The sequence below is a fragment of the Egretta garzetta genome, unplaced genomic scaffold, assembly GCF_000687185.1.
Source record: "Egretta garzetta isolate BGI_Z169 unplaced genomic scaffold, ASM68718v1 scaffold1099, whole genome shotgun sequence".
Lineage (NCBI taxonomy): Eukaryota > Metazoa > Chordata > Aves > Pelecaniformes > Ardeidae > Egretta > Egretta garzetta.
In genome coordinates this window covers 529,220-541,311 of record NW_009260835.1, presented here as the reverse complement: position 1 = coordinate 541,311, position 12,092 = coordinate 529,220, and the positions used below count along the sequence as shown (strand labels likewise).

General features: G+C 36.4%; 1 protein-coding gene across 10 annotated transcripts in view; it reads left to right on the top strand.

Annotated features, from left to right (window-relative positions):
• KDM6A (lysine demethylase 6A) overlaps positions 1-12,092 on the top strand; it is a 119,813-nt gene that overhangs the window by 67,268 nt on the left and 40,453 nt on the right. For 6 of the 10 annotated variants that reach the window (XM_009646991.2, XM_035902394.1, XM_035902393.1 and 3 more), the window contains 8 exons: positions 2,253-2,379; positions 5,126-5,224; positions 5,588-5,807; positions 6,369-6,503; positions 6,945-7,100; positions 7,753-7,848; positions 10,326-10,430; positions 11,043-11,438. In XM_009646991.2, coding sequence (XP_009645286.1) covers positions 2,253-2,379; positions 5,126-5,224; positions 5,588-5,807; positions 6,369-6,503; positions 6,945-7,100; positions 7,753-7,848; positions 10,326-10,430; positions 11,043-11,438 — 1,334 coding nt within the window. Of the gene's footprint in view, positions 1-2,252; positions 2,380-5,125; positions 5,225-5,587; positions 5,808-6,368; positions 6,504-6,944; positions 7,101-7,752; positions 7,849-10,325; positions 10,431-11,042; positions 11,439-12,092 lie in introns of those variants that run through there. The other 4 variants (XM_009646994.2, XM_035902399.1, XM_035902395.1 and 1 more) reach the window with 2 other exon arrangements.

Here is a 12,092-nt window from a genome sequence, read left to right as displayed (position 1 = left end):
AACCAACCCTCATTTCAGCAGTGAAACGAGATAGGGATTGCTAGTTCTCATTTCTGTCTCCTAGAAATAGATTCTTTTTTTTATCAGTGAACCTCAGTAAAGATCTCCTGAAGATACAACATGTTATCTTTCAGTCAGGCATGGTTCTCATGAAACAGAAGATAGGCATCACTACGTAACATTGCCAAAGATTGAGGAAATTGTTTAATGTCTTTTTATACCCTTGTTTATAATCCCTGAACTATTACTTTATCTCAGGTTTTGCCTGGCACTGCACCCGATACATTTATCCCTAGCATGCAGTTATGCAGGTGCATTCTGATAATCACCCTCACATAAGCTTTTTTTCTTAAAACATGAGTATGTTCTGTATGCTTAAGAACTTCAGTGGCTTGGGATTGAATCAAAATCAGAGCCTGTTTATGAAATCTGTGAGAGAAAGTTGTATATGTTACATGCCTCTGCAAAAATTGGGGTTTTTTTCCTTTTTTTTTTTTTTTTATGGGTAGGGTTTTGACTTGATCCATCTTCAGCCAAGATAAAGTACTCCCCTCCCCTCCCCGCCCCCCACACCCAGCACTGTAACCACTTGGCTCCTAACGTGGTATTTCTTGAAATATTAAAAATTCTGCTTCTGACCACAGTTTCCAACTAATGCTTCTTAAAACACCTCAGGCAAATGTTGTTCAATACACATGATTTTCTTTTAGGTTGCCTTTTTTAAAGCTTGGAAGTTTGCCTTCCGTTTGCAAAAGTGTTGCTCTGACTGTAAACAAACTATAAGCCCATGGAATAAAATATAAACTGTATAGAACAGATAGAATAAAACTTCTAAGGTATAGCCTAATTATAGAGAGTGAAATGAGGCTGCAAATACTCATCAGTTCATTTCTCAGCCTTGCCTACTTTGTCTAGCATTTCAGATGAGATCTGAATGTGATGTGGATCTTTTGAGTGGTATTACCTGTTCATGTAGTTAAGCTTATCCTTTTTGATACAGTCTAGGGTGCTGAAGTTTAGTTGACGAAGGTTTTAAATGGACATTTAGTGCAGATGTGTGTACAACTCTGTAGGTAACTAAAACTTCATACAAACCTTGGATATTTTATGGAATTGGTATCATAGTGTTCCACAGGGGACCATTTATGGGCGGGACACTATAAAAACAGAGGGACAATCCATTGTCACATCTTAGTTTTACAAACGTTGGCTGAAAAGCCAGTGGATTGTTAAGACAAATACATGGCGATTAAGTAAACAGCAAGACATTGCTGACCAGTATGATATGTAGTGAATTCAGCAAGCCAGCTGCCTGTTACAAAGGATTTCCTTGTACTCATTATACAAATGGCACTGAGATGATTTTATGACTGCTTAAAGGAATTCCATCTAAGCATAGAGGCAGATGAGGAGCAGCTTGAGAAGATGATGAAGGTGCTCTATTATGGAAACCAAGCCTTGCATCAGTGCTAGAGCAGAGATGCCTTTCAATAGCATGTAAAAGATTATATGGGAGTGTGGAATGTGGGAGGCCTTTAAAGTGGGAATGAATAATTTTTCCAATGTAATGAAAGAAAAAAAGGCATTTGAAAGAATACAATGTATCATTAGATGAGGCAATAAAATGATCTTTTCAGCAGAATTTGTTACATAGATAAGTGGTGATTGCATTTGTCAAGGTGAATGGAAAGGATGTTGTAGTGATGAAGATGAAATGACAATGTGAGAAAGATTTAAGTTGAGATACAAAAATACTTACTAGTGTTCTGCTGGGGAATTGCCCAAATGTAAATATGGGATAAACACAAGAATTTAGAAGAAAAGGAGTGAGCTGAACATAATGTACAGGTAATTGATGTGCGTGACAGGGAGAATGCTGCCATTTTTCACAATGATAGGGAAGTTATCTGTGTTCAGAGGAGGAAAGAGTTAACATTTTCAGATTAACTTTTTATAGTAGAAGGTTGAGGAGTTCATAATTTTGCTATTAACCTCATAGAAAATTATTTAAACCAAAAAGCACTTTAAAAGTACCTGAAAGTAGTTTTGACTTAGGGTCATTTTGTTCTGTAATTTTAGTATAGAACTTTAAAATTTTTACAAGTTTCATTCATTATATTATATGTAAGTTATATTGTTGTTTGATATTCCTGTTTTTAAAGAGGAACTAACACTACAACTATCCTGCTGTGCCAAACCGTTGAACGGTCTCAGGGAATTTGACTTCTGCCATTCATGGATTCTTTTTGTAGGCTGGATGCATCACACCGTGGATCAGCTTGGAGACAAGGCAACCAAGGAAAGCTATGCTATACAGTATCTCCAGAAATCTCTAGAAGCAGATCCCAATTCTGGTCAATCCTGGTATTTCCTTGGAAGGTGAGAAGTGACTTTGTAGGCACTGTTAACTGTATTTGTAAATTTTTTGAGGATACTCATTATTGTGAGTATCTTACATTGTTTTTCTTCTTAATATTTTCAGAGGAAAAATGAAGGGAAAGGATGTATGTATCTACTGAAGTCTAGTTTTCTGGAAAGTGTATAAAAGACAAGGTGCTAACATATTTGGGATGAATATAGATTAGAAGTTGAAATGAGGCATGTTACCCAAATGGTCCTGGGGTTTTTTTGTAGTTATTATTCAGCCTGCACATTCACAGTAATCCAAGTCTTCCCTGCCTGGTTTTACCTGTTCCTTCTCCTCCCACATATTCTATTTCTCTCTGTCTCCCCTCACACCCCCGTTTTTTTTAATGCTCTGTATGTGTTGTTACTTTTCCTCATAGCTTTTTCAAAAATTTTTATCTCTTTATTTTCTTGGAATCTCCCTTCTAATCTTAGTCAATTTTTGTGCTAAAATACATATATTTTTCCAGGTATACATCCATTTCTAAACAGCATATATTATAACTAAATGGTAGGCCAAGATAGCTCAGATTGATCCATTCTAATATCTGTTTAAGTGTTGTATTAATTCTGTCTTATCAGACAGTATTTTTTACTTGAAACTTAACTTAGTGCAAGATGTGAATCATACAGATTTGATGACTTTTTTTACTCGTCTTTTTAAGAAGATAGAGTACTTTACACAAACCAGTAGTAACTCTTGAAATAATCAGTCTTTGGAGAAAGCTTTGAGGGTAATTCAAGTCCTTATGTGAACAGGTTGGTTCTGTCAAGAAATACATTAGAAACTAATTATGCAAAAGTAAAATTAATATCCTAACCTCAGTATCTTCCCGTTGACTTTTCTTGGAGGTTCTGCTCACATACAACTGGAACCTACTTTTGTTTTTGTCATCCTTATTACATTCCTCCAGCTGTTCTGTAAGAGAGGGCTCATCAACCAGCTGTCTGCAGGCTAAGGGAGGAACATGGTGCCAAGTGTGAAGGGCAGAGGACTAGAGCAGGTGCGGAGGGAAAAGGGAAAATGGGCCAGGGATCATCTGGTTCATCTTAACATCCATTGGGCTGAAATCCTGTTTTTTCCTCAATACCCCCATTCCGCGTGCCTTGAGCTAGTTGAGTTGTGCTTACACAGCGGCAGGACGGAGCCAGGGCTCCATGCAGTCTGTGTGCGCAGCTGCCGTGCTCCTGCTCCTACTGTGCCATGGCTTTCATGTGGTTAGGGTGAAACCTAGGAACATGAAAACAAGGGGGAGAAACACAGGAAAATGGGGGGGGGAAATCTAGTGGAAGCATCTCTTACACTCTAGAGGGAGGACTACAGCAGAAGCGTTTCTGTGCCCTATTTCTTCAGTCTATACCCTTGCAGGAGAAGAGGAAAGGAACAGGGTTACAGGGTTCTGCATTTGCTCTTCCTCTTTATCCCTCCTTGTGTATTCCCTTGTGTTATTTCTTCCTCTGCATGTTGTCCAAACTGGCTAGCAAGCTGGTTTAAAGCTACCTTTCAAAAATATACCACCACCTTACTCCCCCACTGAATAAAATCCATCACCCTGTTTTAAGTTTTGTTGGGTGCTTAATGTTAGTACGGTCCTAATCAGAGTTTTCATGTATCTGATAAGCAGACAGATTGAAACGTGTCGTATCAGAACTTGGGTTAGATTGTGATTAAAATAATCTTCTGAAACATTCTAGTCAGACTTAATGGATGTTTTAGGCAAAGTACTGCTAGATTTTATTGTATTCCTTTCCTAGTGTGCTGAAGAGTACATGAAAGAGTTTAGCATATTTGACAAACCTTTGCCTGTACGGTTTTGCTTGGTTTTTTTTTTTTTTACTAGAATAAATTTTCTGTTGTTATTTATGTATTTTGAAAGTTGTCAGTTCTTTTTCCAACAGGGAAACTTATTACAAACAAAATAAGAAGCAGAGCTATTGTAGATTAAACTAGTAAATATATATATTTTTTAATATTGTATTTATTCGAAGCTTTCAGTTTTAAAAAGGTAGGTATTATTCCCTGTAGTATGATTGCAGTTCTCTTTAGACTTCTGATATTTCTGCTTATAATGCCAGAATACCTTTTAATTTGTAGATGAAAATATTCAAGTAAGAAATTACAGAAAAATCCAGAACAGCAAGATTTTTTATAAAATTCTGTGCTCTATATATGCAGTAAAACTAGCTGATTTGTTGTTCATTACTTGAAATCTTACTGAGATGTGAGAAATGCACATAAAAAGCTGCTCAGGCAGTCAGGAACCGTCCTGATTGAGTTTGTCAATCTCTCTTAATAATTCTGAAACACTTCTTGTAGAACATGAAGTTTCGTAACCATTTGTTTGATAAAATAGGTAACTTAGTTGTTTCTTTATAATGCTGTTTGTAAATCAGTAGAGTTCTTATTGACTGATAAGTTATTACAAGTGAAGGAAATGTAAGTCTTTAAAATGTGGTATGACTTCTGTTTTCCTTATAAATGCAGTAAACTAGGGTTTAAGCAGTTTTGCTGTACTTTTCAAATAAATAATTAGGAATACATGTTGATTAAGATGTTTGAGTCTGCTTATGCCTGGCATTCAGAAACAGCAAATGTTTTTGATTCATCTAGATGAGTATGTATTTGCATGACTTAACATTTATCAGATCAGTCTTGGTAAACCACCCTCAATGATTACCTTCTATAAATATTACCAAAGTTCTTTTTTTCTTCTCCCAGGTGCTATTCAAGTATTGGGAAAGTTCAGGATGCCTTTATATCTTATAGGCAATCTATTGATAAATCAGAAGCAAGTGCAGATACATGGTGTTCTATAGGGTAAGAATGATACAGGGTAATACAGTGACATGATTCAATGCTTATATGTAAAAATGAAGAATACTAGCTTTTTAACTCTTTTGCACTCAAGGAGACCATAAAGCTTCTTTATTTATACCTTCATGTTGTCTGATTTGAAGTTTAAATAATAAATTTGTGTTTGCTTTCTCAATTTTTTTAAAATACTGAGTATACTATGTATATGAGCTTTGCATGTTAAGATTGTATATATTGTTTATGGTTATTACTGTGCTTTATATAATGGCAAAGTTTTTTAAGGGTTTTGAGGGGGGCATGTATATTTGACTTGTTTGTATTTTGACTTCCTTATTAATTCTCAACTTCACTAATCTTTCTATTCAGTGTGCTGTATCAACAGCAAAATCAGCCTATGGATGCTTTACAGGCCTATATCTGTGCTGTACAATTGGACCATGGCCATGCTGCAGCCTGGATGGACCTAGGCACACTCTATGAGTCCTGCAACCAGCCTCAGGATGCCATTAAATGCTACTTAAATGCAACTAGGAGCAAAAATTGTAGTAATACCTCTGCACTTGCAGCACGGATAAAGTATTTACAGGTAAAACTAATATTTTAAGAAGCGGGAAATACTCTTCCAAATACACAGCAGAGGGGAGGGGAGAAGTAACACACAAGTTTAACTTGCAGTTGTTTGTGGTGTGTATAACCTGTTTTCATGCGTACTGTAAGCATATCATAGCCTGTAATATTTTATTTCTTCATTTTTAAGTGAAACCTAATTCGTTATAAACCCTATTTTGCACATTTAATCAAAGCATACTGTTTTACATCACTTTGCTTTTTTCTTTGTATTGTCTACATTTTTAAGTTCTCATAACATAGAGAGAGAATACACACACGCTATCTTTCACTCTTGTTTGCAATTTCAGAAAAAAGGAATTATGAGACCTCTGAATCCAGAGCTCATCTTTGTTCTGATTCTCACAAAGGTTTATATTCTGGTTACCCTCTTTATACTTAGCACCTTTCTAAAACCCCAAATTTTAAATCTATCCTCTCTTTAAGACATAATTAGCTACAGCATTTAGGAAGATTTCATGGACTTGCTCTTACTAAAGTAGGCTTGTGTTAAATTTGCTTTTTACATAATTTTTCCTAGGCTCAGTTGTGTAACCTTCCACAAGGTAGTCTACAGAATAAAACTAAATTACTTCCTAGTATTGAGGAGGCATGGAGCCTACCAATCCCCGCAGAGCTTACCTCCAGGCAGGGTGCCATGAACACAGCACAGCAGGTGAGAAGTTGGGTTATGTTCTGCAGGTGCCCAGCTTTAAGGGTTCTTTACAATCGGTAGTGGTCAAGCTTATTTTGTTGAGCACAGGATTGGCTTTTATTAATAAAAAGCCTTTGATTTATTTGCAAAGGGATACTAGATCAAGAAGCTCCCTATAATATGGGAGAAATATGGGGGTACCAATTTAGAACCTTTGTGGATTTTCATGATTTTAAAAGATTTCATCTTAAATAGAAATGCTGCAGTGGTTTAATAATCCCATGAAAGGTACACATTCCTCCATTGATGACCATATGGAAACTGATTTTTCAGTTATTGATATCATCTTCAGAATATCTACTCGGCCCTTTTAATATATGTGGGCTATTAAAATATATAATTTAAAGGAAAGAGTTAAGAATATATAGAACCATATTTTTGTCTTCCTTCTGTGATTCTTAGGCTTGTAAACCTCATCATCCAAATACTGAACCTGTACTAGGCCTCACTCAAACACCAATTTCACAGCAATCCTTGCCACTACACATGATTCCTTCTAGCCAAGTAGATGACCTGACCAGTCCTGCCAAGAGGAAAAGAACATCTAGTCCAACAAAGGTATATATTCTGATGAACTAAAGAGCCCCCTACCAAAATTATATGGAAATATGCATTAAAGTGATGCAGCATGCACAGAATTTGTGCTGTCAATTTTAATCCTTTGGCATCAAGGTGGGGAATGTTTTTAGGAATTTTAAAAAACATTTTTCAGTGATGTGTTTCAGGTTACAGTTCAGACAGGAAGCGCATAAGGGCAATGCAGATTGGTGGCACTATACTACAGTTATAGTTGTATAAGTGAAAAAGTGCAGTCATAGTCTGAATCCAGATAGAGAGGGAGATGATCATGTCATCCTGTCTATTGCCTTTGCTTATATTTAGAATTCAAGTGTTTCATCATCATGTAGTAGTGTTACAGTAGATAAAGTATTCAGTTTTAAAAGTAGTGTACATTTAAGTTAATTGCATAATTTGATTTAATTGTTTCTCATTATGATACTAGGTACCATTTAATTTTTTCCTCTGACTACTCTGATACTCTGTGGGAATGGTAGAATGAGACTTGGCATGTTTTAGTATGTTCTTTGTTTATAATGTTATTATTGAAACAATGACTAGTTCTTTCATAAGTAAGATAAAATCTAGATAGTGAAAGAAATTATGTTGAACCTTTGATAGTCACGCATTTTAATGTAATGTTTTCTCTCAGAATACTTCAGATGTTTGGAGCAGTGGCCATACAGTGTCACATCCTCCTGTACAGCAACAAATGCATTCTTGGTGCTTGACACCACAGAAATTACAGGTAGGTATGTTGAAGATCTTCACAAGCTTTGATAACATTTTTTTGTTTCTTTCTTTCTTCCTTTTAAGAAAATAAATCTGGAACATTTTTTGTTTCCGCATTTCTGAAATTAAATGTGAAATATTTCCCAAATAATTCCCACAGTGTAACTCAAGTTGTGCTAGTATTTATGGCTTCTGCATGTGAGATTAGTTCTCTAGTAAAATAAATGATCTCTAGGAGGAACTGAACACTTACATTGTATGAATTCTAGAATTTATAAGGTAAGAACATAAAGGAATTCTTCTTCTCTGATGATGATTTAAAGATAGATATGCAAATTGCCACTATTGCGTGCCAAGTGAGTTTTGCTACTTGCTGTAATGTGGGGGATATTGAAGGAGGTGTAGAAGTATTGTAATATCCTTTTTTTCCTCTGAAGTACCTTCTTGAATCAAATTACATAAACAAATGTGCACATCCTACAAAATACAGTTACTCAAACAAAATCTGGTACTGCTTTTCTATATTTTATGTCATCTAATATATTTATATGACATGCTAGATTTTATTTTTGAAATCTTTTTTCAGTTTTTTTTTTTGTTATGATGTTTGTTGTCTCTTCAGTTCATTAGTCAGGCCTAGCTGGAAACTGTTACCCATGTATCAGAGATACTGCTTTGGATGCAAGGAAAAATAGAAGGGAGCAAAGTACAGAGACAGAAGGCATTCTGATGGACTGGGCAGTGTTCCCCTCAACTCCAGTATAGGTCTTCACCTGTTTCACTATCTGAACAACACTGGCTTTATTATGCTGCATAATTTTTCCCTCCCTTCTCCCCTGCCCCCCTCCTTTGGTCCTCCCTAATCACTCTTCCGTATCCTCTTTCTTCATATATTCTCATTACTTCTCTCTGCTTATTTTATATCCTACTGCTTTTTCCCCTTTTCAGTTTCACCTTTTTCCAGATCCAACTTCCTCTTCTAAGCAGTATCTAAGTAGGCGTCTCTATCTTAAGTACGGTATACTGGATTTGCTCGCAATAGCTTGATAAGGTTCCAGCATGTATGAATAGGAAAGCCAAAAAGATACGATGCAAGAGGAGAGTGAATAAAATTTTTATGACAACTTCTAAGTCAGTCTTTTAAAAATGGCAGCTCAGAGGCTGGATGGATACGGCACATAACACAGACCAAATGGCTCAGTTAACAAAAGCAGAAGAGGAAAGGGCTGTTGGTCGCACAGTGGCCTCCAGGGCTGCAGAGTGCCAGTGGAGGAGGGACGGGTGTTGGTTTCACAGAGTTGGTGGGCAGCAACAACAATGCTGCCCGCAAAGCCTTTGGGCTGGAGAGGAGTGCAGACTTGCCTCTGCTGACATACGTGCTAGGTCAGTCTTTCTGATTCCTGTTACCCTATTTAGGCATTGAGAGTTTGGCATGAACCAGTTTGTCAGACAATGTTGGATTTTTTTTAGTTGACAGTTTGCAAGTGTAGTTGTTCAAAGCAGAATGAACTACACTTTAATCCTCATACTTCAGTCTATTTATGTGTAACTAATACAACATAAAGCAAAGGAGACGAGAAGGATTGAGAAAAATAATACATGCAGACCTGAAAGGAACTAAAGGAAACCTGATTTGCGTTTAATTTTGGTGGGGTTTGATTTAGTTTGTTGGTTTTTGTTTGGGTTTTGAGATTTTGGGGGTTTTGTTTTGTGCTTTGGTTTTTTTTAAAGGATTTACAGTGTTGTAAAGTAGCTTCATATTTAAGAACAATCAAGAAGAATGTCTTTGTCACCGGTTATGTAGCACAACTTTTGCCCTCCTCTCCACATACCCCCCCTTCCTTCTCAGATAGTGCATTTGTGTCCCACAATTTCAGCATTTATGTCATACCACTTAATAGCAGCAGACTTACTGGTAGAATGATGGTTCATGACAAATATTTTAAAATTAAAACAAAGATCATATTTTTGGTAATAGATACTTAAATTTATGAGTTGAAAATGAGTTCAGCATCATAACTTAAGATACTGCTCTCTGTAATTAAGTTTTAGAGTTTTCTAGGTTTTCTATAGGTTTGGTTTTTTATATTTTCTGGACAAGTTTTCATGTGTTGAATTTACTTCGTGCTGAACAGTGTTAATAAAAGAATGGCACAGTACAAAAAAGTGTTAAAGCATACATAATGATAATAAAATTTTATATAATCATACTTGAATGTAGTTTTCTTTTACGGTACCAGTACACTTAATTTTAGTGTGGTGATAATATTTATATGCTCAATTAATATAGAAAGTCTCTTTAGTTTTAGTAACTAGTAATAAGGTTCGGTTACAGAATAGTGTATGGAAAGATGTTTGAGTGTGCAACAGAAATCTCAATCATGTTTTCAGCTTTACAAGTCTTCGTTGATAATTTTTAGTATTGTATGCAAGGAAGTTATTAAGAAGCATGTGCAAGCTGAATTATTCTGAACTGTACTGCTGTTTTTTTAGCACTTGGAACAGCTGCGTGCAAACCGAAATAATCTAAATCCAGCACAGAAACTTATGCTGGAACAGCTGGAGAGTCAGTTTGTCTTGATGCAGCAACACCAGCAGGTGAGAACAAAAATGTTTTCCTCTTCTACAAAACTTTTGTCAGTAATGGTGTCTGCTGCGTTTCTTAAATGCAGAAGAATTTCTACTGTACAGAGTTCTCATGCCCTTTACATTGTTACATTAAGTCATCGGTTTTGTATGAAGTATAGTTGTGGTTTCCTGGTTGAAACGTAACAGGTTTAGCTGTGTTTTATTATAGGACTACCAGATAATGTAAAAGTTTTCAAGCCACACTTTCAAACTGAAGTCAGTGGACACATCTAAAAGCAGTCTTGCTTGAAAAATACTTAGTTGTAACAAGCCGTACTACAGCGTATCTCTCCTCCTCTCATTGTTCACTTCTCTCTCTCTTAGTGTCCAACTTTAGCAGTAGAATGCTAACACTCAAACTGAAGAGCCTAGAAGAAATGTGTGCCGATAGCTTTGCATTAAAATTTGCTCAGCGCATTTGTGAGCATGGCAGTCATCTTGTTTCTCAAAAGCAACTGTGAAGATCTTAAAATCAGTATAAAATTCAAATTGACCAGTGCAATAAAGTACACAAACCTTCTATGATCTTTACTTTTTAAATTCTGCAGCTAATGTTCTTGTGCTTTGTTCATCTTCCATTAGATGAGACAAACAGGAGTTGCACAGGTACGATCTACTGGAATTCCTAACGGGCCAACAGCTGATTCATCACTGCCTACAAACTCTGTCTCTGGTCAGCAGCCACAGGTTGCTCTAACCAGAGTGCCTAATGTCGCTCAGCGTGGAATCCGTCCCGCCTGCCCCGGGCAGCCTATGGCTAATGGACCCTTTCCAGCAGGCCCCATTCCCTGCAGCACAGCAAGAACGCTGGGTAGTACAGACACTATTTTGATAGGCAATAATCACATAACAGAAAGTGGAAGTAATGGAAACGTGCCTTACCTGCAGCAAAACGCACTCTCTCTACCTCATAACCGCACAAACCTGACCAGCAGCGCAGAGGAGCCGTGGAAAAACCAACTATCTAACTCCACTCAGGTATACAATTTCAGTTTACTCGTACAGTACGCTAAGGAGGCTTGATAAGCAAGTCACCCTTTGAAGTCTCTCATTTGTAAATACACGTTTTCTGTTTCCTGAAGTTGATGACCTAGATCTAAGTAAATCATACACTAGGTTAAATCTGCCCATTATGTTTTAATGTTAAAAATCTATGCATTAAATTAACTACTTTCAGGATAAAGGGAATTATCATAAATCAGTTGCATACTGCTCAGCTGCCTACCTTTGCAGAAAAGTTTCTTTAAAAAGGAATACTTGTACATCTTTTTCTTGCTTCTTTAATGTGAAATGTTGTGACTTTGTTCTTCATGTAGTAGGAATGTGCATGTTTCATGGGAAGCTGAATGTCATAGTTATTTCGGGTATTACATTGTCATCGTGATGTAATCATTACCCATATTTGTTTCCATATGATCTTTCAAAATTAATATCTAGCAATCAATTCCACAGACTTACTTGCAGAAAAATACTATAATGCCAGTAAAAATCTATAGGGATTAAAGTGTGTAAGTAAGGATGTCTTGTGTGTGTGTGTGTGTGTGTGTGTGTGTCAGAACTTGAAGATGGAGCTTATTTTTTTTTTATTTCAGCCTAAATGTCTTCCATGACATACCTTTTGGATGTAATGAA